At 41.0% G+C, this 26,579-nt stretch overlaps 1 protein-coding gene across 2 annotated transcripts in view; it reads left to right on the top strand.

Moving 5' to 3' along the window:
• tubgcp3 (tubulin gamma complex component 3) overlaps positions 1–26,227 on the top strand; it is a 136,234-nt gene extending 110,007 nt beyond the window's left edge. The window contains exons 16-23 of one of the 2 annotated variants that reach the window (XM_059970592.1): positions 2,772–2,840; positions 4,118–4,253; positions 5,519–5,607; positions 9,901–10,032; positions 12,797–12,937; positions 20,102–20,218; positions 22,842–22,999; positions 25,295–26,227. In XM_059970592.1, the coding sequence (XP_059826575.1) occupies positions 2,772–2,840; positions 4,118–4,253; positions 5,519–5,607; positions 9,901–10,032; positions 12,797–12,937; positions 20,102–20,218; positions 22,842–22,999; positions 25,295–25,304 (852 nt within the window). In that variant the 3' untranslated portion in view covers positions 25,305–26,227. Of the gene's footprint in view, positions 1–2,771; positions 2,841–4,117; positions 4,254–5,518; positions 5,608–9,900; positions 10,033–12,796; positions 12,938–20,101; positions 20,219–22,841; positions 23,521–25,294 lie in introns of those variants that run through there. The other variant, XM_059970593.1, reaches the window with a different exon arrangement.
• The last annotated feature ends 352 nt before the right edge of the window (positions 26,228–26,579 follow it).

Below are 26,579 nucleotides of genomic sequence, written 5' to 3'. Positions count from 1 at the left end.
TTTAATGACTATCCCAATTCATCATCAACATCTCATACTGCTACCCTTCTTTAATATTCCTACATATGATCACTTTATGACTTCTCATGTCATTTGAAGCATTGATAGAGTCACCTTTGATCACTTCCTTGAGTTCTGATCCAGCTACATTTCCCTTTCATTCTCCCTACCTCTTTGCACCCATCCATGGAGAAAGAGCTAATCTTTGATCCTCTGGTACAATTTTTCTGTAGGTGTTTGTCCCCTTGGTCTAAACCTCACCTCTATCTGATGCTCTTCTACCCATTATGATACAATCTTCTCTCCAGATTCGCCCCCCTCTGAAATGACCACACTTCACTCACATTTATTTGGAAAGTTGATAGAAGGGCGGCAGGGAGCCTCGTATGCCTCAGTCTCGTCAGGAAATGTAGATGCTGCTGCGTCTTCTTAGTAGTGAGGAGGTGTTGTGGGTCCAGGTTAGGTTGTCCGTTATGTGCACACCAAGAAACTTCGTTCTCTTTTCTCTCTCCATGGTGGACCCATTGATGTGCAATGGAGAGTGGTTGACATGTACCTTCCTGAAGTCCACAATCATCTCTTCCCTCTTATCCACACTGAGACTCAGGCTGGTGTTCTCGTACCATCTGACAAGCCTCTGTACAATCTCTCAGCATACTGACTCGTCGTTGTTGCTGATGAGTCCAACCACTGTGGTACCATCAGTGGACATGATGATGCAGTTTGAACTAAACCTGGCAGTGCAGTCGTGAGTCAGCAGCATGAACAGCAGTGGACTGAGTACACAACCCCAGGGGTGTGGTGTGTCACTTCTCAGTGGGATGGAGCTCGAGATGTTGCTGCCAACTCGGACTGACTGGGGTCCTTCTGTCAAGAAGTTCAAGATCCAGTTACGGAGAGGGGCGTTGAGTCCCGAGGAGGATAGTTTACCCACCAGACTTAGAGGGACGATTGTGTTAAACAGCAAGCTGAAATCGATAAACAATATCCTGGTGTACGAAGCGTTATTTTCTACTTGGGGCAGGCGGAGTGGAGTGATGTATGTTTATCATCATTTTAAATACTTTTTAAGGTCAGCTGTCATTCTCTTACATTCCAAGGAATAAAAACTAGCCTGGCCAAGCTCCCAACACAACACAGGCCTCTTGTCCAAACTACATTCTTTGTGGTCTTTTCTGCTCTTTCATATTGAAAGAGTTAATGAAATGCTTTCTTTTATGTTCCTCATAAATTGAACATGCAGCGTCAATTTCTGAGTGTGCACTAGGAGCATAAAACTCAATCACACCTTCCTCTTTTTACCTGTCCATGGCCTAAACTGCTTATCCAGTTTTTAGTCATGGATAAACAGAAACTTCTTGTTCAGTGATTCCTTCCAGTGTAACTACAACCATTTCTTTCTGTACTACAATTGTTGCCCCATTTTCTTGATCTCTGCTTGTCACTATTTATTGTTTTTGTAATTACCATGTATAAGGTTTACTCTGAGTTTCGTGAGTGCAGGGAATTTCTTTGCACCCTGGTGTATTTGACAATAAAAACCTGAATTTATTACCCCCATCTCAAATTTAATTGTATGGCCATAGACGCCATCTACAGTATCTCCTTGGCAAGTGTCTGTGGTGAACTAGTTTGAATATTGTCACATTTCAAAATAAACGTGACCACGTATCCCGTTATCAGGAAAATACCTTTGTTTTGATTTGATCTCTGTAAAAACAGTAACTGTTTATCCCTGTCTCTAGCCATCTGTAGTGTTGACGGATATAGACTTTACTATTGCAGCACAATGTCTTGTTCTTCTTTCCATAATTTTGAGAGCATTCAAAACTCTCATTCCTGTTCAACACACTCTCCTGTATTTACAACCTATGTTCGTTCCCAGCACCTTGGAATGAAAATGCCTTTGCCATTATAGAAACAAAGAAAAACTACAGCACAATATAGGCCCTTTGGCCCACAAAGTTGTGCCGAACATGTCCCTACCTCAGAACTTACTAAACTTACCCATAGCCCTCTATTTTTCTAAGCTCCATGTACCTATCCAAAAGTCTCTTAAAACACCCTATTGTATCCAACTCCACCACTGTTACCGGCAGCCCATTCCAGGCACTCAGCACCCTCTGAGTAAAAAAAACTTACCCTGACATCTCCTCTGTACCTACTCCCCAGCACCTTAAACCTGTGTCCTCTTGTGGCAACACATTTCAACCCTGGAAAAAAACTTCTATCGTAGTTTTAACTTTTTGTTGAACTGGAAAAGTCTAGTGATAACATTGATAAGCAATAATAGAAAATACCCAGGGAAATCCAAGAGCTCCTTTTGGCTTGAATCAGGGCTCATGTTAGCTGAGCAACTTTGTCCAAACCTACTGCCTGTTGGGCTGCTGGAATTGAGGGCAGCAATGAAGATCCTCTATCTCTGGAGTGTTCAGGGCTTCCTTCATCACTTCAATAGCTTCCTCTCTGTTTACACTACTGTCAGGCACGCAAGTCCTAGCTAGAGACTCAGGAATGCCATCTCACTTAGATGTAGAAGGATTCTTCATTGCTGTTTCTGTAACAGTTTTGTTTTACCGGTCAGGTTTGTTCAGCCTGAGCTGAACCCCCGAACTTGGAGGTGACCCTACCAAGAGCCAAAGCATAAACCCCTAACTCCAGATCAACATAGCTCTCCGGATCGCTGAGGCATGTAAGCCTTCAAACCCTATGATCATGTTGTGATCCTCTTACTTTCTCCAAAGTTAATTTCTTATTTGCATTCTTTCTAGATATCGGCTGGAGATACAGGATGGGATGTGTTCAGTTTGGATTATCACGTTGATGGCCCAATTGCAACAGTAAGTACAGTTCTATGAAAATGACAGAAGTCCTTGAAATGTATCTAGTGCTTGAACAATCTATTTTAAAGTCTGTTTTGTAATGTTTTTTTGAGAGGCACTTGACTTGTTGGCATTTAGCCTGAAGTTGAATTCGGTTAATAATTTATACTAGTTAAAATGCATATGTTTTTAAAACATTAATAATAGTTCATCATTACTTTTTTACAATGATTTTAAAATAGCTGTTTTAAATCCAAACTGAAAGCTATTGTGATTTTTTTGGAAATGTATCAGGAAGGTCACCTAGTAACTAAATGTCTTGTCAAGAAATCATATTCTTTTAAAGACCATAGGACATAGTAGCAGAATAAAATCATTTCGCCTATTGAGTCTATCCTTACATTCGTTTGTGGCTGGCTAATTTTCACTTTCAACCCCATTCTCTTACTTACTCCCTGTAACTTTTGATGCCCTTTCTAATCAAGAAATGATCAACCTCCGCTTTAAATATACCGAATAGCTTGGCTTCCACAACCGTCCATGGCAATGAATTCCACAGATTCATCATCCTCTAGCTAAACAAATACTTCCTTGTCTCTGTATTCTGAGGCTGTACCTTCTGGTGCTAGATTCTCCCACTTTTGGAAACATCCTCTGCACTTTCACTCTATGGAAGTCTTCAATATTTCAATACGTTTCAATGAGATCGTCCCTCATTTTTTCAAACTCCAGTGATTACAGACCCAGAACCGTCAAACCGTCCTCATCCATTATCCTTTTCATTTTCAGGATCATCCTCACGAACTCATTCTCTGCAATGCCGGCAAATCCGTTCCTTAATATGGAGCCAAAAGCTGCACATAATATTCTAAATGTGGTCTGAACAAAGCCGTATTGAGCTTCAACATTGCATCCTTACTTTCATATTCTAATCCTCTTGAAATGAATGCTAATATTGCATTTTCCTTCCTTACTACTGATTCAACTTGCAAGTTAACTTTTAGGGAATCCTGCACTATGTTTCCAAAGTCCCTTTGCCCCACAGGTTTCTGAATTTTGAAAGAAACATCTCAATTCTGTTTATTATCTGGATCTTACTGAATGATTACTAATGCCTTGCATTTTACTAATACACTAAGAGCTGGAAAATATTCATAGATTATGAAATTAAATCCATGGCACCTCATTCCCCACTCCATTATGTCCCCATGAGAAAAGAAAATGGATCAGTATATGTGGAGCTGCCTAGCTTTAGCTCCTGATTAATGTTTTAATTGATGGCTGTTGTGTTTCAGGTGTTCACGCGAGAATGTATGAATCATTATTTAAGGGTATTCAACTTCCTGTGGCGAGCTAAACGAATGGAGTATGTTCTCACTGATATCTGGAAAGGACAGATGTGTAATGCTAAGTTGCTTAAAAACATACCAGGTAGGCGATTCACTACTGCCATCCCCGGTGGCTCCCTTGGAGCTGGCTCCACATCTCCCCCTACTATCAGCCTTCTCTCTCTGACGTCGTCCCAGCATTCTCCATGCCCAACTACTACTCAAAGTCTGTTCTTAAGGCATCCAGTTTCCTCTTGTAGTACTTCGTCTGGGCTCTCATTTTAGCTTAGACTGTCCAAGAAGATGAACTGACTTTATGTAATAATTTCAAGAAATTCCCTGAATGATTCATTTCGAGGAACAAAGTTTACAATTGGCTTTGTCACATGTACATCAAAACTTACAGTGGAGTGCATCATTTTGCGTCGACGACCAGCATAGTCTGAGGAATGTGGTGGGGACAGCCCACAAGTGTCATCACATCTCACTAATGCCTTTTTGGAACGTACAAGGAAACTCAGGTGGTGACAGGAAGAGTGTATGAACTCCTCACAGACAGCAGTGGGAATTGAACCCCAATCAGTGATCACTGGTGCTGAGAAACGATTGCTACGCTGCAGTACCAACCTACCAATCAGCGATTAGGAATTTTTTCTTTTCTCTTCCTGCCTTAAATTTGGCACAACAGCTGTAGTTGTGAATTGTAATGCATCAAACGTCATCTATTGTTCAGTTCATAGTTTCCAGATGCCTCAATTCATAGCCCATTTCCAGTGACTTTCAAATCAAAAGTATTCTTCACAGTACATCAGCTGGACTTCTTTCTCAGCCAGCAATCAATATTCATTAGTTAGGTTGGATGTTACTGAGATTTTAAACACTGATATGAGACTCCATTACAACCAGCGCTGAAATGAGTGAAGGCTTGGTGTTCTTTTGCAGTTCCTTCTCCATGTTCTTGCTCAGTGTTCAGATGAGTACAGTCAGGTCTTCTGTGCCTCTCTCTCCTTTCTCAGCAACGGACGAGCTCAAATGTGTGTCAGGCTTGTTTATCATGAGTGGTATTTCTGAGATAATTGATGGTTGGTTAGATGTTAAACAAGGTTATTGAGTTGAAGCATTCAATCCATTATTTTCACTTGCTTTTGCTCAAAGATGTAATTTGGAATCTTAACTGAGTTCATCTTTGTTGAATCTTCAGAAATATTACCAGAAACCACCTGGTAGGAAGGGAGATATGGCTTCCAAGTTTTGACGTTATGATCTATGTTTCAGAACTGAAAGAAAACTGCAATCTTACACTTTTGTAAATTAATTTCTTTGACCTTTCACTGTTCTGAAGTTTACCACCTTTTCTATCTCCTTCAGAGCTATCAGGAGTGCTTCACCAGTGTCACATTCTAGCATCAGAAATGGTGCACTTTGTACATCAGATGCAGTATTACATCACTTTTGAGGTATGCCCAATAAGCAGCAATCACTCGTAAAATTGTTGCCTTGCCAAGTTAGTTTCAAATGTATTATTTTTGTATTGATTATGCTTGAGCAACATTACACCTTTTAACACACGCAAAATGCTGGAGGAACTCAGCAGGCCAGGTAGCATTTATGGAAAAGAGTGCATTCGATGTTTTGCACCAAGATCCTTCAGTGGGACCGGAGAAAAAAAGACGAAGAGTCAGAGATAGGGGGTGGGGGGAGGTGAAGTAAAGAGTTGGGGTTGATTGGTGAAAGAGATACAGGTCTGGAGAAGGGGGAATCTAATAGGAGAGGACAGAAGGCTATGGAAGAAAGAGAAAGGGGGAGGAGCACCAGAGGGAGGCATTGGGCAGGCAAGGAGATAAGGTGAGAGAGGGAAAGGGATGGGGAATAGAGAAGGGGGATGGAAGTTCGAGAAATTAATGTTCATGCCATCAGTTTGGAGGCTACCCAGATGGAATATAAGTTGTTGCTCCTCCAGCCTGAGTGTGACTTCATCACAGCAGTAGAGGAGGCTGTGGATGGACCTGTCAGAATGGGAAGTAGAATTAAAATGGGTTGTCACTGGGAGATCCTGCTTTTTTGGCGGACGGATCGTAGGTGCTCGGTAAAGCAGTCTCCTGTGGTGGATTGCACCGATATGCAAGAGGCCGCTACGGGATCACTGGATACAATAGATGACCCCAACAGACTCATTGGTAAAGTGTTGCCTCATCTGGAACGACTTTTTGGAGCCCTGAATGGTAGTGATGGAGGAGGTGTAGCAAGGGTAAGTGCCAGGAGTGAGATAAGTGGTGAGGGATAAAGGAAGGAGGGAGTTACGTAGGGAGTGATCCCTGTGGAAAGCAGAGTGTGAGGGGAGGGGAAGACGTGCTTGGTGGGGGGAATCCTGTTGGAGATGTCGGAATTATGTGTTGGAAACGGAGGCTGATGGGGTGGTAGTGAGGACAAGAGGAACCGTATCCCTCGTGTGGTGGTGGGAGGATGAGGTGAGGGCAGACTTGCATGAAATGCAGTTAAGGGCAGTGTTGATGGCGGAGGAAGGGAAGCCCCTTTCTTTGAAGAAGGAAGACATCTTTCTCTGGAATGAAAAGCCTCATCCTGAGAGCAGATGCAGCAAAGATGGAGAAATTGAGAAAAGGGGGTGTCATTTTTACGAGTAACATGGTGGGAAGAGGTATAGTCTTGGTAGCTGAGAGACTCAGTGGGTTTGTAATAGACATTGGATAAGCTGTCTCCAGAGATGGAAACAGAGATCAAGAAAGGGGAGGGAGGTGTTGGAAAGGGACCAGGTAAATTTGAGGGCAGAGTGGAAATTGGAGGCAAAGTTGATGTAGTCGACACCTTTTAACTGTTGTTATGGGATGCTTCAATCTGTAATATGGACTAGCACCTCTTTTGATGGGGTAGAATTTGTTAGATGTTCAGGAAGGATTCTTGGCACAGTATGTGGACAGACTGACTAGAGGAGATGCCATTCTGAATCAGGCATGAGGCAATGAACCAGGTCAGGTAACTTGCCTTTTGGTGGGTGAGCATTTTGAGATAGCTATCACAACTCCCTGACCTTTTAACATATCCATGGACAATATGGGTAAGTTTTTAATTAGGCAGGAACTGGAGAGTGTAAATTGGGAATAGGTGTTCTCAGCAAATGCACAGTAGGAATGTGAAGCTTGTTTAGGGAATTCTTGCACAGGGTTCTGGACAGGTTTGTCCCACTGGGTCTGGGAAAGGATGATAGGTTGAAGGAACCGTGGCTGACAAGTGATGTGGAGCATCTAGTCAAGAGGAAGAGGGAAACATACCTAAAGCTGAGGAAACAAAAATCAGACAGGATTCTTGAGAGTTATAAGTTAGTCAGGAAAAGATTTGGCAGAGCTCGAAGGGGGGATATTAGAAGGCCTTAGCAAGTCGAATTAAGGAAAATCCCAAAGGATCACGTTTATGGTGAACAGGAAGATGACTAAATTGAGGATATCACTGAGAATTGGGAAAGATGTGCTTGGAGGTAGGGGAGGTCCTTAATTAATAGTTAAGCGTTCTCTGGGGAGAGGAGCCCTGACAAGTGAGGTCAGCATCAAACAGCCTAATGTGCTGAAGCATGTCAAGATTAAGATAGAGGCAGCATTGGACCTTCTGAAAAATATTAGGATAGTTAAGTCCCCAGGGCCAGAAGGATATAACCCAAGGTACTGCAGAATCGAAGGAAGAGGTTGCTGGGGCATTGACAATGATCTTTGCATCCTTCTTGGCCACAGGAGTAGTTCCAGAGGTCTGGAGGGTGGCAGGTATTCTGGTGTTCATGGAAGTTATTAGGAATCATGCTGGAAATTATAGACCAGTGAGTCTTATGTCAGTGGCGAGCAAATTAATGGGGAGAATTCTTAGAGACGTGATTTACGAGCGTAGTCTGATTGGGTCCAGACAACATGCCTTTGTGAGGGGTAGGTTGTGCCTCGAGAGCCTGATTAAGTTTTTGAAGAGGTGACAAAACAAATTGGTGAAGTTTGAGCAGTGGATTTTAGTATTGCATTTGACAAAAGCCAGAAGGGACTCATGGAAATTTGACTACACGGATTCAGAGTTGAGGTTGTCCACTGAAAGCAGAGGGTGGTAGTAGATGGTGACCAGTGGTGTTGTGCAGGGATCTGATCTGGGACCCCTACTCTTCATGACTTTTATAAATAACTTGGATCAGAAAGTGGAAGGGTGAGTTCGTAATTGTGCTGATGACATAAAGATTGGTAATGTTACAGATAGTGTAAAAGGTTGTTATGGGTTACAGCAGGATATAGACAGGATGCAGAGGTTGGCGGAGAAGTGCAGGTGAAGTTCAGTCCAGAAAAGTGTGAAGATTGAACTTGAAGATGGAGTAGGTTAGTGGTGGGATTCTTAGCTGTGTGGAAGAACAGATAGATCTTGGGTCTAAGTCCATAGATCAGTTGCCACACGAGTTAATTGGATAAAAAGGCGGATGGTGTGCTTGCCTTCGTTAGTTGGGGGGTAAGGCAAGGTTACAGCTCTGTAATATTCTGGTTAGACCACACAGAGTATGGCGTTTGGTTCTAGTTGTCTCATAGGAAGGATATGGAAGCTTTAGAGATGGCATTGGCCAGAATGCTGCCTGGATTAGAGACCATGTCTGATGTGGAAAAGTTCAGCTAGCTCGGGCTTTTCTCATTGGAGTGAAGGAGTATGAGAGGCGACTTGAATGAAGTGTATAAGATTATGGTAGACAGAGTGAACATCAAGAGAAATTTTTCCCAGGTGTGGCAAAGGGCAGTAGCAGAGGACATGTTTTTAAGATAAGTGGAGGGAAATTCAAGGTTAAGTTAAAGTTCAAGATGTCAGATAGGGTTTTTTTTTTGCACAGAGTGGCAAGTGTCTGGAACATTTGAGGGTGGTGATAGAGGGACATTTAAGAGACTTTTAGATAGGTACATGGATACAAGAAAAGTGGAAGGTTATAGGCTGTTTAGGAGGAAAAGGTAGATTGATCATGCAGTAGGTTTGTATTGGTCGGCACAGCATAATGGGCTGAAGGGCCTGTATTGTGCTGTACTGTTCTGTCTTCTGTGAGCCGGGTTTGTTAAATGTTGTGGAATGCAGCTTTGATAATAAAATTTCTAATTTAAATCCACTGTTTGTTGCCAAGCTGAAAGCTCACAGCTGTGAAGATTTTAACTGATTGATGAGGCACCAGTGCAGCAACGAAATTAAACCATCGGTTTCATGGTTCTTATGCAGTATCAAATGAGATCAGCTTATTACAACAGTCACAATACAAGCAGAGGTTGTTCACTGAAAATAGGCGAAGTAGACTGCTTTAGTCCCTAGTTTTTGTCATTGCTGCTGAGGCAGAGGGTGTTAACAGAATTAGTTGGATTGTGGCTTCAAGAGGCTTCTGTTTTTCATTTTACCAAAGAGGAAACAAAGGGGTAAACTTTTAAATCAGCAGATCTTAATTGTATATTAATTTATACTCTAATGAGTCAATTGGATTATAATTGTTGGGTGACCTATGCCTTCTACACCCTGCACTTGAAGGTCAGAAACTTCCTACCTACAGTAAATTAATATTTATCAATCTTCTCTTTTTAAGATTGTCTTAAAATGTAGCTCTAGTTAAATTTTGGGTTATCTGTCTTTGTATCTTCTTTCAAGGCTCAGTGGTAGATTTTGTTATGTAATTCACTTGTGAAGCACACACAAGGAGCTTAATAACAATGAAATATTTTGTTATAACTGATGTTATCGATGTCCTGCAGGTATTGGAATGTTCCTGGGATGAGCTGTGGAATAAGTTGCAACAGGCACAGGATCTTGATCACATCACTGCTGCTCATGAAACTTTCCTTGACACAATAGTCTCACAATGTCTGCTGGACAGCAACTCTGAAGTAAGTGACATCAGCTTGCCCTGCATTGATGAAACTGTATATTAAGGATGTAGAAACATGCACAACACGCTGGAGGAACTCAGCAGGTCGGGCAGCATCCGTGGAAATGAACAGTCAACGTTTCGGGCTGAGACCCTTCATCAGAACTGAAGAGGGAGGGGGTGGGGGGAGGGTGGGAAGGAGAAGGCTGGTAAGTACCAGGTGAAAAATCAGTCAGGAGAAAGATCAAGGGGTGGGAGAGGGGAAGCAGGGAGGGGATAGGCAGGAAAGGTGAAGAAGGAATGTAAAGGGAAAGCACTGTGGGTAGTAGAAGAAGGCTGAACCATGAGGGAGATGATAGACATCTGGAGAAGGAGGCAGAGTGAAACTGGGATGGGGGAAGGGAGGGGGAGGGAATTACCAGAAGTTGGAGAATTGAATGTTCATGCCAAGGGGCTGGAGACTACCCAGACTGTATATGAGATGTTGCTCCTCCAACCTGAGTTTGGCCTCATCATGGCAGTAGAGGAGGCCATGTATGGACATATCCGAATTAGAATGTGAAGCAGAGTTGAAGAGGGTGGCAACCGGAAATGCTGTCTATTGTGGCAGATGGAGCAAAGGTGCTCAACGAAGTGGTGTCCCCAATCTGCGTCGGGTCTCGCCGATGTAGAGGAGGCCACACCGGGAGCACCAGATGCAATAGGTGACCCCCGTTGCCTCATCAAACATCAAATCCTCGTCCATCTGTCAACCCCTTAAGAATTCTGTACATTTTATTGAGATCATCTCTGTCTTTCTGAACTCTTCGTACCAGATGTGACCCCAGATGGCAATGAATTTTCCACTTATTTTAAATTTTGCTCGGGTTCTTGTAGTGTAAATAGCAGTTGTTCACAAGTTGCCAGTGACATCCAGCTTTTCAGCATGCTCAGATCTGATAATCATTGATAAACTGATTTTGTCTGTTTTTTTTTTGGTGGACAGGATATAAATGAGTAATTTTCAAGTTGTTAGGTTGATGTCAGTGTTGTGGCTGTATACATTAGCACTTTGACAAGTGACATGAGAAATTAGATCATAAGACATAGGAGCAGAATTAGGCATTCAGCCCATTGAATCTGCTCCAGATCAAAACTTGATAGAAATTCTGGAGAATGTCTCTAGCACTGATGTTGGATCCCAGAGCTTTGACATCTCTGGAGTGAATAAGTGGCTTTAGACTTCCATGATGATAATCTGAGGTAGATTATCCACTTGTTTTACTTCACTTTCTGGGTTCAGTTACTGTTTGGAAAAGGAAGTTTGTTTCTTTTCCAGCATTCACCCCCCTCCTCCCATAACTTCAGTTTGCTGTAGAATTGTTGATCTGAATTAAACATGACTAAATTCAGTCATATCAATGTACACCTTTGATCTGATATGCTCACTTGCATTCTTTAGCCATTTGCAGTCTTTTTATGTGGCTTCACTAGATTGATGTAATATTGTCTGAGGTTCCTCCTGGCAAGCCTGTCTACACTCATGAATTGATGCACGTTGTGTCCCTGGCTTGATTGTATTGGAAGAGTGGGAATTTACAAATCTTGAGATAATAGACTGTCTGTAACGCAGCTCTACTGCTAATGGCCTTCAGCACATTGTTGATTGCCAGATCTGTTGCTGGGTTGATGCCATTTCGGATACTCTACATCATACTCAGCATGATGTGCTCAGTGTGAAGATCAGATAGTCTTAAGACCATTTTGTTCTTACTCCTACCAATCTTGTCATGGAGAGATGAATCTGCAGTTTGTAAGTTGATGAGAATAAGGTCCAGTTGGTTCATCCCTCTGTTGGTACTCCAGGTTTTGGCTGAATGAATCTTTGGTGGTCCACTTAAGCCAATCTTGTGAAGCACTTTGAAATGCCCAGCCAGGAGCCAAAGGAGCTTGTTGGAAAACTTCATTCAGTGCAGAAAATTATGGAGGGCCTTGGGGATGCAGAAAGAAATGTTTCATTTTGCACTTTCTACAGTACTAAAGCACGAACAGGTGACAAGGTGGGCACTTAAAGAAAGAACCACAGTTTAAAAACTATAGAGTCCATTTTGGCCATCATAGATAAAACGAGTATAATGACATCCTGAACCATACATTTCCATTGCTTCTCTGTATCAGCAAGGATGCTGTGATCCAGGAACTAGCAAGTACAAGCTGAAGGTAGTCTGAAGATCAGTGCTGTGATGTTGCTGATGGAGAACAAGTGACACAAAAAAAGCACAAAGAAGGCCCCATTCAATCAGTTTGGTTAGTTTCAATCTAATGGTGAAACAATGCTCATAGTCTCTTTCTGACTGTGAGTGTCTACATGTGAAGTCACAAGACGGGGGAGCAGGTGAATAAGTGTGTAATTTTTCCTTTATTTTCTCCAGTATGTTGTGGTTGAACAAATGCAGCAAGTTCTGCACATTCACAGTGCTGAAGTCTAATAAACACTAATTAAACTAATAAATAAGACATTAGTTAATCAGAGCAGATGGCAGGGCAGGTGATGTGCTGCAGTTGCATAATGCGGTAACTGGGAGACCCTGCAATAGCCATACATGCAGCAAGTGTTGGCTTGAGGAACTTCGACTCCGGGTCAAAAAGTTGAACGGAATCCACAAACCAACTTATTACAGGCCCAAAGCAGTCATTCCCGGGTTTAATCTCTCAAGTGCATTGTGGCTGACAACAGCATTACTTATCTGTCAATGGAAATATATTGAACCTTTTCCTGATGGTTGCTTGTTTTTTTGTTCTAGGAACTGTTAACACAGCTTCGAGCACTATTTGATCGAATCTTGGAGTTTCAGAGTGCGCAAGAGTCCATGTATCGTTCGGCCCTTGAGGAATTACATCATCGGCTGCGGTATGCAGAATTGAAGAAGGAAAGACAGGCAGAGGTATGAAAGATGTGTTGCTGAAGTATTGTATTATGGGTCAGGATCTATAAACAGCAGGAGGTATGGGTAAAGCTGCATCTATTAACAGTGATAGAAGCAGTTGGAGCAGGTTCTATAAACTGCAGTTATCTAACACTTTTTTTTCACATCAGGATACCCAACAAATTAATTGTAAATTAATTTCCTGATGCTAACATCTTTGGCAAGAATGGCATTTACCTCCATCTGTACGATTCCTCAAGGCTGCAGGATGAGCTTCAACTGCTGAAGTTACTGTGATGAGAGTACTATCACTAGGACTGGGTCCCAGAGGGAATGAGAGTTGTAAAGAAATGTGGCAAGCATTACCTGGTGAGCTGATAACAACCCTTTGGTGTTTTTGAGTGGTTGGGTGGCAGATATTAGTTTTACTGTATTTGACAATTAAAATCGCCCAGTACTACTCTTCTAGGCTTTGGCAAATTGCTTGCTGCAGAATACCAAGCATCTAATCTTGTGGCCATGGTATTAGATGACTTGCAGTTAGAATTCTGGTTTTCTAGTTGATGTTGGGAGATGTAGTAACAGCTTTTAGATGATTGGACTTTCTTTTTGAGATGATTAAAGTCTGACCACATTTTAGACCAGACCTGAATGTTGCCAAGATAGATGTCTCATGCAGCAAAAAATACTTAATTATTTGAAAAGTTGTGCTAGGACAATACATTTTACAACCACCAGCAAGAACTCCAAATTCCAAATTTAGGAAGAAGGTGATTACTGTACCAGCTAGTTATATTGAGTTTTAGTGTCAAAGACAGTGATTCTTGCCTCACCTCTGCAATTCAGTTTTATGCTCGTGCTGTAACTAAGATCGTAATGAGATTTGGAATCAGCCGTCCTACTAGAGACCACATTGAGTACCAGTGAACAGTTTATTATTGAGTAAATATTGTTTGAAACTTTATGATTGATAGTATTCAATGTGCTGATGATAGAGACCAATAGGGCAGTAATTCAGCAAGATCTGGATTTTTTTTTTGTGAACTGTACATACCTGAATAATTTTCCATTCTTTAAAGCAGATCTGTCTAATGATTGGAATAGTTTGATCAAAGCAGTGGTTCCCAAAGTTTCTTTTGGCTCCCAGACCACATCTCCCTAACACCTCTCTCTTTCTGGCCATCACATAAAAACTATAAAGAATTTTGATTTTATGATGCACAGTGAAATAAAATAGGAACTGCAAATTTAGAACAGTGACAATTAATTGCAAAAAAAATTCAAATCCATTTAAAGTTACAAATAAAATTATTTAATTACAGTGATACAAATTTTATTAACAATTTTAGAGCATGTTATTAGTTATTCAACTATTCACTGCTTCTTGGGCTTGGTGCAGTGATATCAGCTTCTCAACATCAGGCTGAAGGAGTCTCAGATCAAAAGGAGACTCAGATCCCCACGTTCAGTAATTTGCAGTCTGTTTCATTGCTTTGAAAGAATTTGGGCGACTGCACTAAAACAATACTCCACTAAATATGATGTTGGAAAGGCAATAAAGTACATCTTGGCCTTTTTCCAGTGGAGTGAGAAAAATGCTAGGCCTGGATTGTCGAGAAATGCAGTGATACTGCTTTTATTAAAAGTTCAGGGTATCTCCTAGTGAACAGCTTAGAGCTGTGAGATCTTTTCTGAAACTATCTCAGTTGACAGAATGGTGACACCACACAATGCCTTTTGTATAAAGATGGAACACTCTCCAAGAATAAAGTGTGGTTAATCACTTAGATATTGCTCCAATATTTGCAACAGGTATTTGCAAGGGGTAGATTAGTGAGGATAATGTCAGTAAGTATCTCCCTTGTGCTGCAGCTGATACCACCTACTATTAACCCAGTCTGGCAACTAGGTCTTTCTAGTCATTCTAACTCGGTCAGTGGGTGATAAAAACAGCAACTCGTATGTTAGACATTCATGGTTCGCAAGATGAACTCTTTGTTGCATATCACTGTGCTGTTATTTCCAGTGGATCTAGTATGCCAAATCTAGCTTGCCAGTACAATAGGTTATGCTTTGAGATGGTGATGCCAGAGCTGCAACTTCAGCTGCAAAGCCTCTGCTTTACTATACTCTCTTAACTTTACAGCCAGAGAATTCACTGTTGTAACCTGCACAAAGATGAGAACTACATTGTACAAGGCAAAAATCTTTGTGCAGAATAATTGCTAAATTATCTTTTTTTAACAATGCTGAATAAAAATTTAATAATACTGTCAGAGCACAAGGGCAATTCTCTTCCTGTTTGAATTATGACTGGAATCTTTTACACCTAACTGAAACTGCAGAATGAGAGGTGCCACTTCGACAGTACAGTACCCATTCCTCCCTCCCTCCAGCACTGTCCTTTTGACAGTGCAGCATTTCTCACTCCCTAATGTCTTTCTGGGAGCACAGTGTATCTTTAGATATGTTCTTCTGCTGATGCGGTGTTCTATCTTAGATTTTATGCGGTACTCTCTGGCGCGTAATGAACCCTGGTACAGAGTGCCATCGTTGGAATTAGAATTACAGATGAGGCCCCCATTTAAATTCTGTATTTATCCCCACATATGTTACAAAGTTCAAGCTGGTTAAATCCACCACTGAGCCTCAAGCAGCAATAGTCTACTTCGGGATATATATATATTTTGTCTTTCCTAAGTAAGAACATAAGAGTAAGGTATCAGTTGAAGAAGCTGAGGCAGAGGATTTGTCACAGATCAGGGAATGTTATTGCTTTGATCTGCTTCCAGGGTTAGAACAACACAGCTCTTTTTGCCAGCTCTTCCAAAATTACTTATTGATTCTCTCATTCCATTACAACCTGTGGTATATTGATGCATACAAAAGTGATGCTGTAATGGTACAAGTGAAATGAGTTTTTCATTGTATGCAAAACATTTTGGCAATGTACATTATAAACTCTGTTATTTCAATAAATTAATTCTTGCAAAATCACTTTTGAGCATTAAGCAAGCTCCTATACAACAGCTTGCTAATGCTTGGAAGAAGTTCCTGCTAGTTATGTCACTACAGATGTGATAAATGTGTGTTGGTCTTGGAGATTAGATAAACATTTGATCTTTAAAAATAAGAGCTTCAGCTTTCAAGATGTCTCCCTGCATGGAATTAAAATAGCTTTGTAAATTGGGGAGCAACAGAAATGCCTTTCCTGGCAGTCCATTTTGGGGATGGCAACATGATGCCAAATCTTCAAAGGGAACACAAAAATGGAAAAATACTGACAGTTTTCAACAGGTTGTTATAAATTATTATTAACCAGAAATAAGAGGATCGTCCCGCAAGAATATACAAATAAAAAAATTGTGATCGCTTTGGTATTATCCTGTAGATCCCAACAGTCCTGCAGAGAAGAGGAGCAGGTATGTAGGGAGATTGCAAATAGTTGTAAGAGTAATAGGGGTGCAACAGAAGGTAACTTTAACTTTCCATCTGAGACTACCCTAATGCTCAGAAGTTGAATGGGACAGATTTGTTCAATGTGTCCAGGAAATTTTTCCTAAACTATGTATAGATAGCTCCACGAGACAGGCAATGCTTGAACCTCCTGCTGAATAATGAGACAGGGTAAGTGACTTATGTGTCATTTGGGGAACATTTTGAGACCAGTGATCATAATTTTGTTAGTTTTTAGATAGTTATGAAAAAATGATATGATTGGTCCACAAGATAAAATCGTACATTAGCATGAGGATGACTTTGAAGCTAAAGCTTGCTTGGGGGAGAGAGGCGGGGAAAAACAGACTGCTAGAGGAACTCAGCATCTGTGGAGGGATATGGGCAAGGGCTGAGACCCTTCATCTGGTCTGAAAGATAGAGGGTACATAGCCAGTATAAAGAGGTTGGGGAAGGGGTGGAGCAAGAAGCTACAGGAGCCTTAGGGCTCACACCACCAGGTTCAAAGGATCATTTCATTGTCAAATTATGGACGTATAATGAACTGATGTTTGTCTTCTCCATGTAGGCATGATATACAGAAAGACCACAGAGTTGAAAGTAAAGACATCAACTCCACACCCTTGTGAAATTAAAAACAGCGACAATAACATCAAATCCCCCCCTCGCAGAAAATACACCAACAATAACAATCCCCATCCGCAGAAAAAACAGCAATAATAATGATCCCCAACCCACTCATTTGCAAAAAAGAATAACAACAGTAGCATCAACCACCACCACCCCCCCCCCCCCCCCCAGCCCCAAGAGTGAAAATGCCATAAACTGTTTAGGAACAGTTATTACCCCATAGCCATCGGGCTCTTGAACCAAAGGGCATAACTTCACCCTGACTTAACTTGCCCATCATTGAAATGCTCCCACAACCTATGGACTTGTGTTCTCAATATTTATTGCTTATGTATTTAATGTTAATATTATTTCTTTCTTTTTGTATTTTCAGTCTGTTTTATTTGGCACACTGGTTGAATACACAAGTTGGTGCATTCTTCCATTGATTTCTGTTATGGATTTATTGAATATGCCCACAAGAAAATGAATCTCAGGGTTGTATTTGATGACATATATGTACTTTGATCATAAGTATACTTAGTACTTGATCTTTGACAGAATTGGGGAATCTTGTTACATAAGGGATTGAAGTGCAGAACACAGAAGGAAAACAGAAGGAGGCATGTCAAGTTTAAGCAGGAAAGTAGGAGGTCAAAAGAAGGTTGTGAGTTAGCTTTGAGAGATAAGACAAGGGATAATCTGAAAAAATTATCTAACTATATTGAAATCAAAAGGTTAACTAGGAGATTACAGGTCCCCTTAAGGATCACTGTAATCATCTTGTATGTGAAGGCATGTGAGATGGATGTGGCCTTGATTGAATATGTCTCATCTGTATTTGCTCTAGAGAAAGGCAGGTAAGCTGGAAGAGAACAGTGATATCTTGAAGCATCCACATTGCAAAAGGGAGGTGCTAGTGATTTTTAAAGTGCATAATGGTGGATAAGTCCATATAGCACATCAAGAGAATCCAAGGACGTTGTGGGAGGTTAGGGAATAAATTGCTTGAGCCTGGCAGAGATGTACCCAAATACTGGAGGGTGGCCAAATTGGTGCCTTTATATAAGAAGGGCTACAAGGACAAACCAGAGAACTCCAGTAGGTAATGGAGGGGACTCTGAGAGAAATTTGGAAAGGCAAGGACTGATTAGGAATTAGGCAGGATGGCTTTGTGCATTGGAAATCATGTCTCATGAATTTGATTGTGTTTTCCAAGTGATGACCAAAGGGATTGCTGTGGACAAGGTGGTAGATGTTGGCTGCATGGACTTTAGCAAGGTCTTTGAGAAAGTCTGCCAGGTAAGCTGGGCTGGAAAGTTAGATCACATGGAATCCAGGTGAGCCAATCAATTGGATACAAACTTATCTTGGTAGCAGGAGTCAGAGGATAGTAGTGGAAGGTGGTTTTCCAGAGGCCTGATTGGTACAATTAGTAAGATTTCAGATAATGCCATAATTGGTGGTATAGTGTGCAGTAAAGAAGGTATCTAAGATTACAGGAAGACTGGGAAAATGGGTCAAGGAATGGCAGATTGAATTTAGCCATGACAAGTGCAAAGATTTACATTTTGTTAAGTTAAATCATAGAAGGACATACACAGTAACTGACAGGTCCCTGGGAAGTGTAGACTAAGAGGCCTAGGGATGCAAGAACATAATTCCCTGAAAGTGGTGACATGGATAAACAGAACGATGAAGACAATGCTTGAGATGCTTGCCCTTGTTGATCAGGACATTGAGCACAAGAGTTAAGATGTTGTGTTCCATTTGTATAAAGTTCAAAGTAAATTTATTATCATAGTACCTGTGCGTATATGTCACCATATACAACCCTGAGATTGATTTTCTTGCAGGCATACTCAGTAAATCCAACAACCATAATAGAATCACAGAAAGACCACACCCAACAGGGTGGACAACTGGTCAGCAAAAGACAATAAACTGTGCAAATACAAAAGAAAAACAATATCAAGGTCATGAAATGAAGAGTCCTTGGGAATGGTTCAGTGTTGGGACAAGTGAAGTTATCCCATCTGGTTCAAGAGCCTGATGGTTGAAAGGTGATAGTTGTTCCTGGAACTGCTGGTGTGGGTCCTGAAGCTCCTATACCTTCCTGATAGCAGCAATGAGAAGAGAGATTGACATGGGTGTTGGAGATCCTTGATGATAGATGCTGCTTTCTTGAGACATTGTTCCGTATAAATGTACACAATGCGGGGAGGACTTTACCTGTAATGGTTTGGGGTGCATCCACTGCTTTATATAGGATTTTTCATTTAAGGAAAAAGAAAACGATTTGTACAAGACATTGATGAGATTGCACTTAAGAGTACTATGTGCAATTCTGGTTGCCTATCTATAGGAAGGGTGTCATTAAGCTGGAAAGTGTACAATAAATATCCACATAGATGTTATTGGGACTGGAGATCCTGAGTTCAAACAGAAAATGGATAGGCTGACACTGTTTCCTCCGGAGTGTGAATAAACTCATGAGGGACATTGATAAGGGTAAGCACAATACCTTACCCGGGGTAGGAGAATCCAAAACTAAGGGGCACAGGTTAATCGTGGCAGAACAAAAATTTAAAGGGAAACTGAGGGCAAATGTTGCACACAGGGAGTGGTATGTGGAATGAGCTGCCAGAGGAAGTATGGTGGTGAGTTCCACTGTAAAGTTAAAACACTAGTTGATTAGGTACATGGGTGAGAAGGTTTAAAGGGATATGGGCCAAATGCAGGCAAATTTGACTAGTTCATGTGGACATTTTGGTTGGCATGGACGAGCTGGGCTGAAGGCCGTGGAGAAGATGATTCACGGTGAAGGGACTGGGATTGGAAGTCATGCTGATGGCTGGATGTGGTGAGTGATAGAAAAGTTACACCAAGCAATTATAGGAAAAAAATATTCAGTTAGTTCTCTGAACCACCAAGTGCCCCCTAGGGGGAAAGTTGTGCATTGAAAGTTGTCTTTTCAATGCACAACATTTGTACTTTTAGTGGATGGAATATAACTATCAGTTTTGTTCCCCACATGATTCCATAACCTAGTCATATCCTGAAAAACATTGAATTACTTGTATCCCCACAAAATAATACTTTTACTCCTCCATTTAGGGGAAGTGGGGAACGACAGCAGCTGAAGAGGAGGCAGAAAATAAGAGAATTAATGAATTCCAGCAGTTAATTCCGAAGATGTGTTCTCAGATACGTGTATGCTCACATTTTTACCAGGTGAGTAATTCCAGTCTGCAATTATGGTATGTATTGGGAGTACATGAATAGAGCAGTGTATCTCAGTGCTCAAGTCTTAATAACACATTGAGATCACGAATTTTCAACAATGAATATTTGAAATAACGTGATGATCTCCTTCCATCCTGAATGGAAATTTAATGAAAAAGAATTATCAGTTTACTCTCTTAATTCTTTAACGTTTTATTGGAAATCTGCATCTGTTGTGCTCCATTCATGATCAACTATTTATGCAAGGCGTTTCCTCATGTTTTCCTTGCATTTAGTTTTGACTGGATTATATCCCAACTTATTAATTTAGTAAGGGGGAGGGAAATGTTTCAGATCAGTGAGCTTTCATCGAAGTAGAATTGTTCTGCCAAGTAATAAGTTGTAACTGTGTTGCAGATTGTAGGCTTACAAAGGTTTACACTGACATGTGGCCTCCGTAGTGATTCATGGCTCCAGGGCTCTTGTACAGGTCATGGCTCATCAGGAATTCTTGGTGCATGTGACAGTAATAAGTCAATTACCAATTAAATGGGTTAGTGTAGATAGGCTTCACTGTCAGCATAGATGAGTTTGGCCAAAGGAGCTTGTTTTTGTGCTGCAATTCTACGATTTTCTATTTCCAGTCGCATTCTACATCTCCTGGTTCTACTCTTTCTTCTCTCGCTGCATTGCCTGACTTGTTGCCTGTCCCCAGTATTTTCAGAGTTCGAGCATCTATGTTTTTCAGATTCAGATTAATTACTTGTCATACACAACAGGGACCAATTAATCTTCTCAAAGCTCACAGTGCAAACAGTATATTTGTAATAATAGATACACTAGTAAATATGACAGGTGCAAAACAGCAGAATAGTTCAAAGGTGTAGTGCAAACTGAAGTAGTGTATAAAGAAAAGATAAAGTGACAGTGCGGAAGAGGAAGAATTGAGGATTTGAGAATGTGGTAGCAACACTGGGAAGGGGACATGAAAGAGCTGAAGCTGTCCTTGAGTCTGGCCATCAGGGACCGAGGAACCTGTTAGGATACATTGTATAGTGCATCTGTAGAAGTTTAAGAGGATCATAGAAACAAAGAAACCCTACAGCACAATACCGGCCCACAATGCTGTGCTGAGCATGTACTTACTTTAGAAATTACCTAGGGTTACCCATAGCCCTCTATTTTTCTAAGCTCCATGTACCTATCCAGGAGCCCCTTGTAAACAAAGCTGAATGTTCTCCGATGTCTAAGGCAGTACATATCCCAATGCGCTTTCTCGATTACCACATCAGTATGGAGGGACCAGGGGAGATTGCAGTTGACGTGGAACTTGAAGATGTCAGCTTGGGTCTACCAATTCTTTTGCCTTGCTAATGTTGAGGATTATGTTGTTGTTTTGACAGCAGGACACAGCGTTCGCAATCTCTTTCCTCTACTTCCATCATCTAATTAGTGGATTGAGTATTTAGTTACACAGTCATGGGTATACAGGGAGCAGAGCCGGTGACTGAGCACACAACCCAAAAAGCACTATCGTTAGGTATCAGGGTAAATGAAACGTTATGACAAATTCTAACTGATTCAGTTGGCCGATCAGAAAATCTAAAAGCAGGTGGGAGCCCTAAGGCACCAATAATTCAAAAGTGAGCTTGTTTGGTGTTACTGTGTTGATGGCTGTACTGTAATCAATGAATAACATCCTGATGTATGTATTCTAATTGTCAAGGTGATCCAGAGCTGATGCAGTGTAAGGGAGATGGTGTTTCACCTGTATGCAAATTGAAATTACCATCATTACTGCCTGATAATGTTGCTGGTGTTCAGGGCAGCAATGAAAGTCTTCCATCTCTGGCAGTCTTCAGGCCTCCTTCCTTGTGTCAGTAGCTTCCTCGTGGTTTTTAATACTGTCAGTCATGCAAGTCTTGGGTGGAGACTTAGGAATACCATTGCGCTCAGATTCTTCATTGCTGTTTCTGTAACAATTTTGTTTTACCGGTCAAGGTTGCTAGCCCTGAGCTGAAACCCCTGAACTTGGAGGACCAGTGGACTGCACTTAGTCTGCCCTTTGACCTGTTTGGCATGGGTGACTCTACCAAGAGCCAAAGTGTAATGCCCTGACTCCAGCCAACATAGCTCTCCAGGTCATTGAGGCAAGCAAGCCATGACAAAGTTGTGGTCCTCCTTGGAGGGTTGCAAATGGCAGGAGCTTTATATTGACCGATGTGGACCATTACCAAGCTCTCAAAGTACTTCGTTGGGGTCGATGATGCAGTTGTTTGTCGGTAGTTGTAGATACAGGACACATTACTTATCTTGGAAATGGGAATGATGGAGGTTTCCTTGAAAAATGACATTCCAAAATGAGAACAAGGGGTGGAGCATTAGACGTGTAGCAATGGTGTTTTTATCTTACACTTTTTCAACCTAATTACATAGGATGTATGATCTTTTGATGAGTGCAGAGCTGTCCATGTACACATTCATCCTTCTTAGCATCTTCCAGGTTTTTGTCATCCAATTTAATTAAGAATATGTTTAAAGCTAATTTGCTTAAATATATTTAGTTCCTACTAATTAAGAATGTCTTGTGCTGCAAGATTTAATGTAGTTAACCTTCATTTCCTCTCTTTAGGATATTGTCCAACAATTCCTGGTATTATTGACAAAAAGTCCTGATGAAAGTCTCCGTTTCCTTAACTTCAGACTGGACTTCAACGAACATTATAAAGCAAGGGATCCTCGGCTGCGTGCTTCACTGGGCAGTACCAGGGGCAAACGCAGCTCAGCAATGTAAGCTGTTATCCAGAGACATTTCTACTCATTATAATGAGGGCTACAGTTACATCTACCATGGGTTTCTGCTCTTGCTGCCCTGTTGATCAGAATATGTGTGTTGGTTACCAGTGATGTATCACTGAGGAGCGAGACAATTAATCACCTGTCACTGACAAATATTAAATCTCGAGAGCAAGAATTGTATTCCACGTCACAATGTAATTTATTTATAATCGATGAATGTTTTGTTCGTGAATTAAACTGAAGTTTGTTGCAATTTGCATTTTTTAGCTTCAATTGCAGCTTTGTTTGAACTTTGCAGTCAAAACAGAAAGTATCATTTATAGATCAAATACCACATTTTATTTTACAGATAACAAAATGTTTTAAACTGCTTTAAAAAAAATTGTTCAGGAACAAACTGTTTTTTAATGGCGATTCACTTAACTTGTTTTCATGTTGCAACATAGACTGACACAGTTGAATTAATTTTAAAAATGACATCACATGATTAAATTCATTTTTTTAGAATTACATAGTAAATAGTTTCAATTATTTCATTATGTAAAATAAACCTAATGGGCTATAAATGAAAGAAATATCTGCAAAGGGTTCTTATGGTTTAATTTGTGAAAGAGTTCAATTTGTTTCAGTATTATTAATTCCCTGTGTGGATTTGCTTGTGCTCCAAAGCCAATCTGACAATGAATAAGTACAAGGATAGGGCGGTAATGCTGGGCTCCGGAAAGAGGTATCTCTTCTAGGCTACATGCAATATTTAGTGGGTTCTTCGACAGTGATGTTTGGAACATCAATTCGGGGGACTGCACACAAGTTATGATGGTTTCTATTCCTAAAGTTTTCTAATAGACAGGGTGTGGAGAGTGGTGGGGATGTAACATTTGCTTAAACACCCCCCCCCCCCCCCCCACACACATCAACTTAAAAACACAGGTTGGGAAAACTGCTGAAGACTACCTTGTAAATCTTGTCCCATGTTTGTAGGCTGCAGCAAACACTTAACATTCAAGTGCACTAATTTATTTGTTAATACTGTTTCACGTAATTATCTATTTTGTCATAACGTGGCTGAGCTGTTGCCCCTTTTCAAGCACTGTGTGTTCTAAAGTTGAAAGGCAGGCCTGCCCATTAATCTAACATAGAAATAGACGTGCACACTAGAAAATAAGTTATAACATTGTGGGTATAATAACAACATTTATTTATTTAAAATTTTAAGCTTATTTTCTAAATGCAGCTCTGACTTCCTCACTTGTTTTCTCTCAGGATCCATGACTGCAGAATGAGTCAGTGAGTCATAACTTAAGAGGATGCGCGAACTTTCCCAAACATCCTTTATAGTTAAACTATGAATTATAGGTAATGTAGGATCTTTGGATCTAGCGAGTTGTGTAAGGAGGAAGTCTATCTTAAATGTTAATTCTAGATGAGTTTGTAGGCTATTTTAAGGGATTACATATTGAATTTGAATTATTTACGGAAGACTATTTAAGCAGTGTAAAATGAGGGCCCATATAGTCTGAGCTAAAGTCATGAATTTACTGCATCCCTGTACCCTGTAATGGTTTGGTCTGTAGAATGAAATGGCTTGTGGTGTTGGCTTTATGGGCAGTTACGCCCAGAGACCCTGGGTTCTAATGCAGATGCAGAGCACAATGCCTGACGTCTGTGTAGCATGGTTTTCTCCCTCCTCAGAAATGACATGGGAATAGTTCCTTTGCTATTGAGTTATTAAATATCCATTTAAAGCACCACCTGATGTCTGCTTGGTCACACCCTCAGTGATGGATGTGCCAACCAGAAGGCTCTACATCCTATTCTATTCATTTTGGGCTTATGTGTATCTTGTCTCACATCCATAACCCTCTTCAATGAAGATTGGAGTCTGTAGATGCTGCAATATAGAAAATTAAACTGCTGAAAGAAATTTGTGGGTTGAGCAGTGACTTTGGGGGAGGGGTGAGGTGGGGGAGGAGCTCCTGGCATTTCAGGTTGTATTAAGGCCTTTTTATTTTCAATTAATTCTGAGTTTTTGTTGGTTTTGTTGGGAGAAGTTCTGGAGTTCTACAATCGGTTGTGTGTACAGGAGCTTTCTGGCATCATCTCTTTGAAGAGACCCGCCTCCAATTTTATGATTACATACTTCTGTCTGGGATTTTTACCAATGTTTCTCCACTTGTACCTGATCAAATTTTTTCATTGTTTAAGCACTCAATCATGTTTCATCTTTTATCTTATATATTTGTAATTCCTGTTATTAAACCTTTTATTTTTTTTTATGATTGCAAGATTCTGCTAGACATTAAGAACTGCAGTTAAGAAACAGAAGGAGCTGGACCTGATGTGGATCATACTGCCTCTTGGTCAGAGAGGCTTCGGAGGAGTTAGTGCACGAAGGAGGCTGCAGACTGATAGCGAGTGACCATCTTTGTTACTTTTCTTATAATCCCAAGACCCTTTTGGACATTGCTAATACTGCAAGTCTGATTCACTGGTTTATTGGCGGACAGTGGGGAGCTGTGTGGTCGTGCTCGTAGTGAGGAGCTAGGCCTCAAGCTGCAATGTGGTGTTACAAGAATCACCCCTGTTTACAGCTGCCGGGGGAGAGGTGTCAAAGCTGGTGAGTTCCACTGGGTGCGATGTGGCACAGCGTCGGGGCTGGAGTCAGTGCTGTGCCCCGAGTGTTCTCTCAGAGAAGACGAGCTGTATTATGGCCAACGGATTTCTGTGGCATTCAAGGACTCGGGGTGTCAAGCTACGGTGTTACCTGTTCACAGCCACCAGGAGAGAGGCTGCAAGATTTAATGTGATTAAAAGGATCGCGAGGCCCTTTTAGACATTGTAGGTGTGGAATGTTGCAAGTGTGATTCACTGGTTTGTTGGCAGGGGAGCTGCTTGGCCTTGGTCACAGCGAAGACTAGGCCTTAATCTGCGGTGTGGCCTGGAGAGAAGTGTCAAAGCCAGTTTGCTTCACGTGATGGGGGCAGGATGGCATGGGGTTCAGGCTGGAGTCGATACCGCCCCTCAGTGTTCCTTCGGCAGAAGTCGAGCTGTATTGTGGTAGACTGCAGATTTCTGCGGCATCCACGGACTTAGGGTCTGGACCATTCTTTTGCGTGACTTTTTTACCGATATCCTACACATGCCTGCATGTATCTTGTATGTGCTTTGTGTGACTCTTGGTACTGTATTCGTATATAGTTAAATGACAATTAAATTGAATTGAATTTATGCCCCAGTGTTGCTCAGGTAATTTTGTGCTACAATTTTTCCAGATCTTTCAGAAGCTTACAGATGCTTTCCAATACAAATGTGATTCCCTTGTAGCTTCATTCTTTTTTGGAAGCAACTTTTGTTAGACTAACAGCTTACCTGAATGTTAGGCTTCTTTCCTCCAACTGCTCATCCATACCTCAGAATTGAACAATGAAAATATTTCAGGACTAGATCATGTTGCTTTTAACTTTTTAATTTCAAAAGAATTTTGTTAAAATGTACTGGCAATTTGGATGACACATGAAAATCTTGTGTGTTATCAATAATCTCATTGAATAGTAAGTATAATGAAAAGTAA

Source organism: Hypanus sabinus, chromosome 5, assembly GCF_030144855.1.
Source record: "Hypanus sabinus isolate sHypSab1 chromosome 5, sHypSab1.hap1, whole genome shotgun sequence".
In the NCBI taxonomy this organism is placed as follows: Eukaryota; Metazoa; Chordata; class Chondrichthyes; order Myliobatiformes; family Dasyatidae; genus Hypanus; species Hypanus sabinus.
Note: the sequence above shows the minus strand (reverse complement) of the source record. Positions and strands in the feature narration are given on the sequence as shown.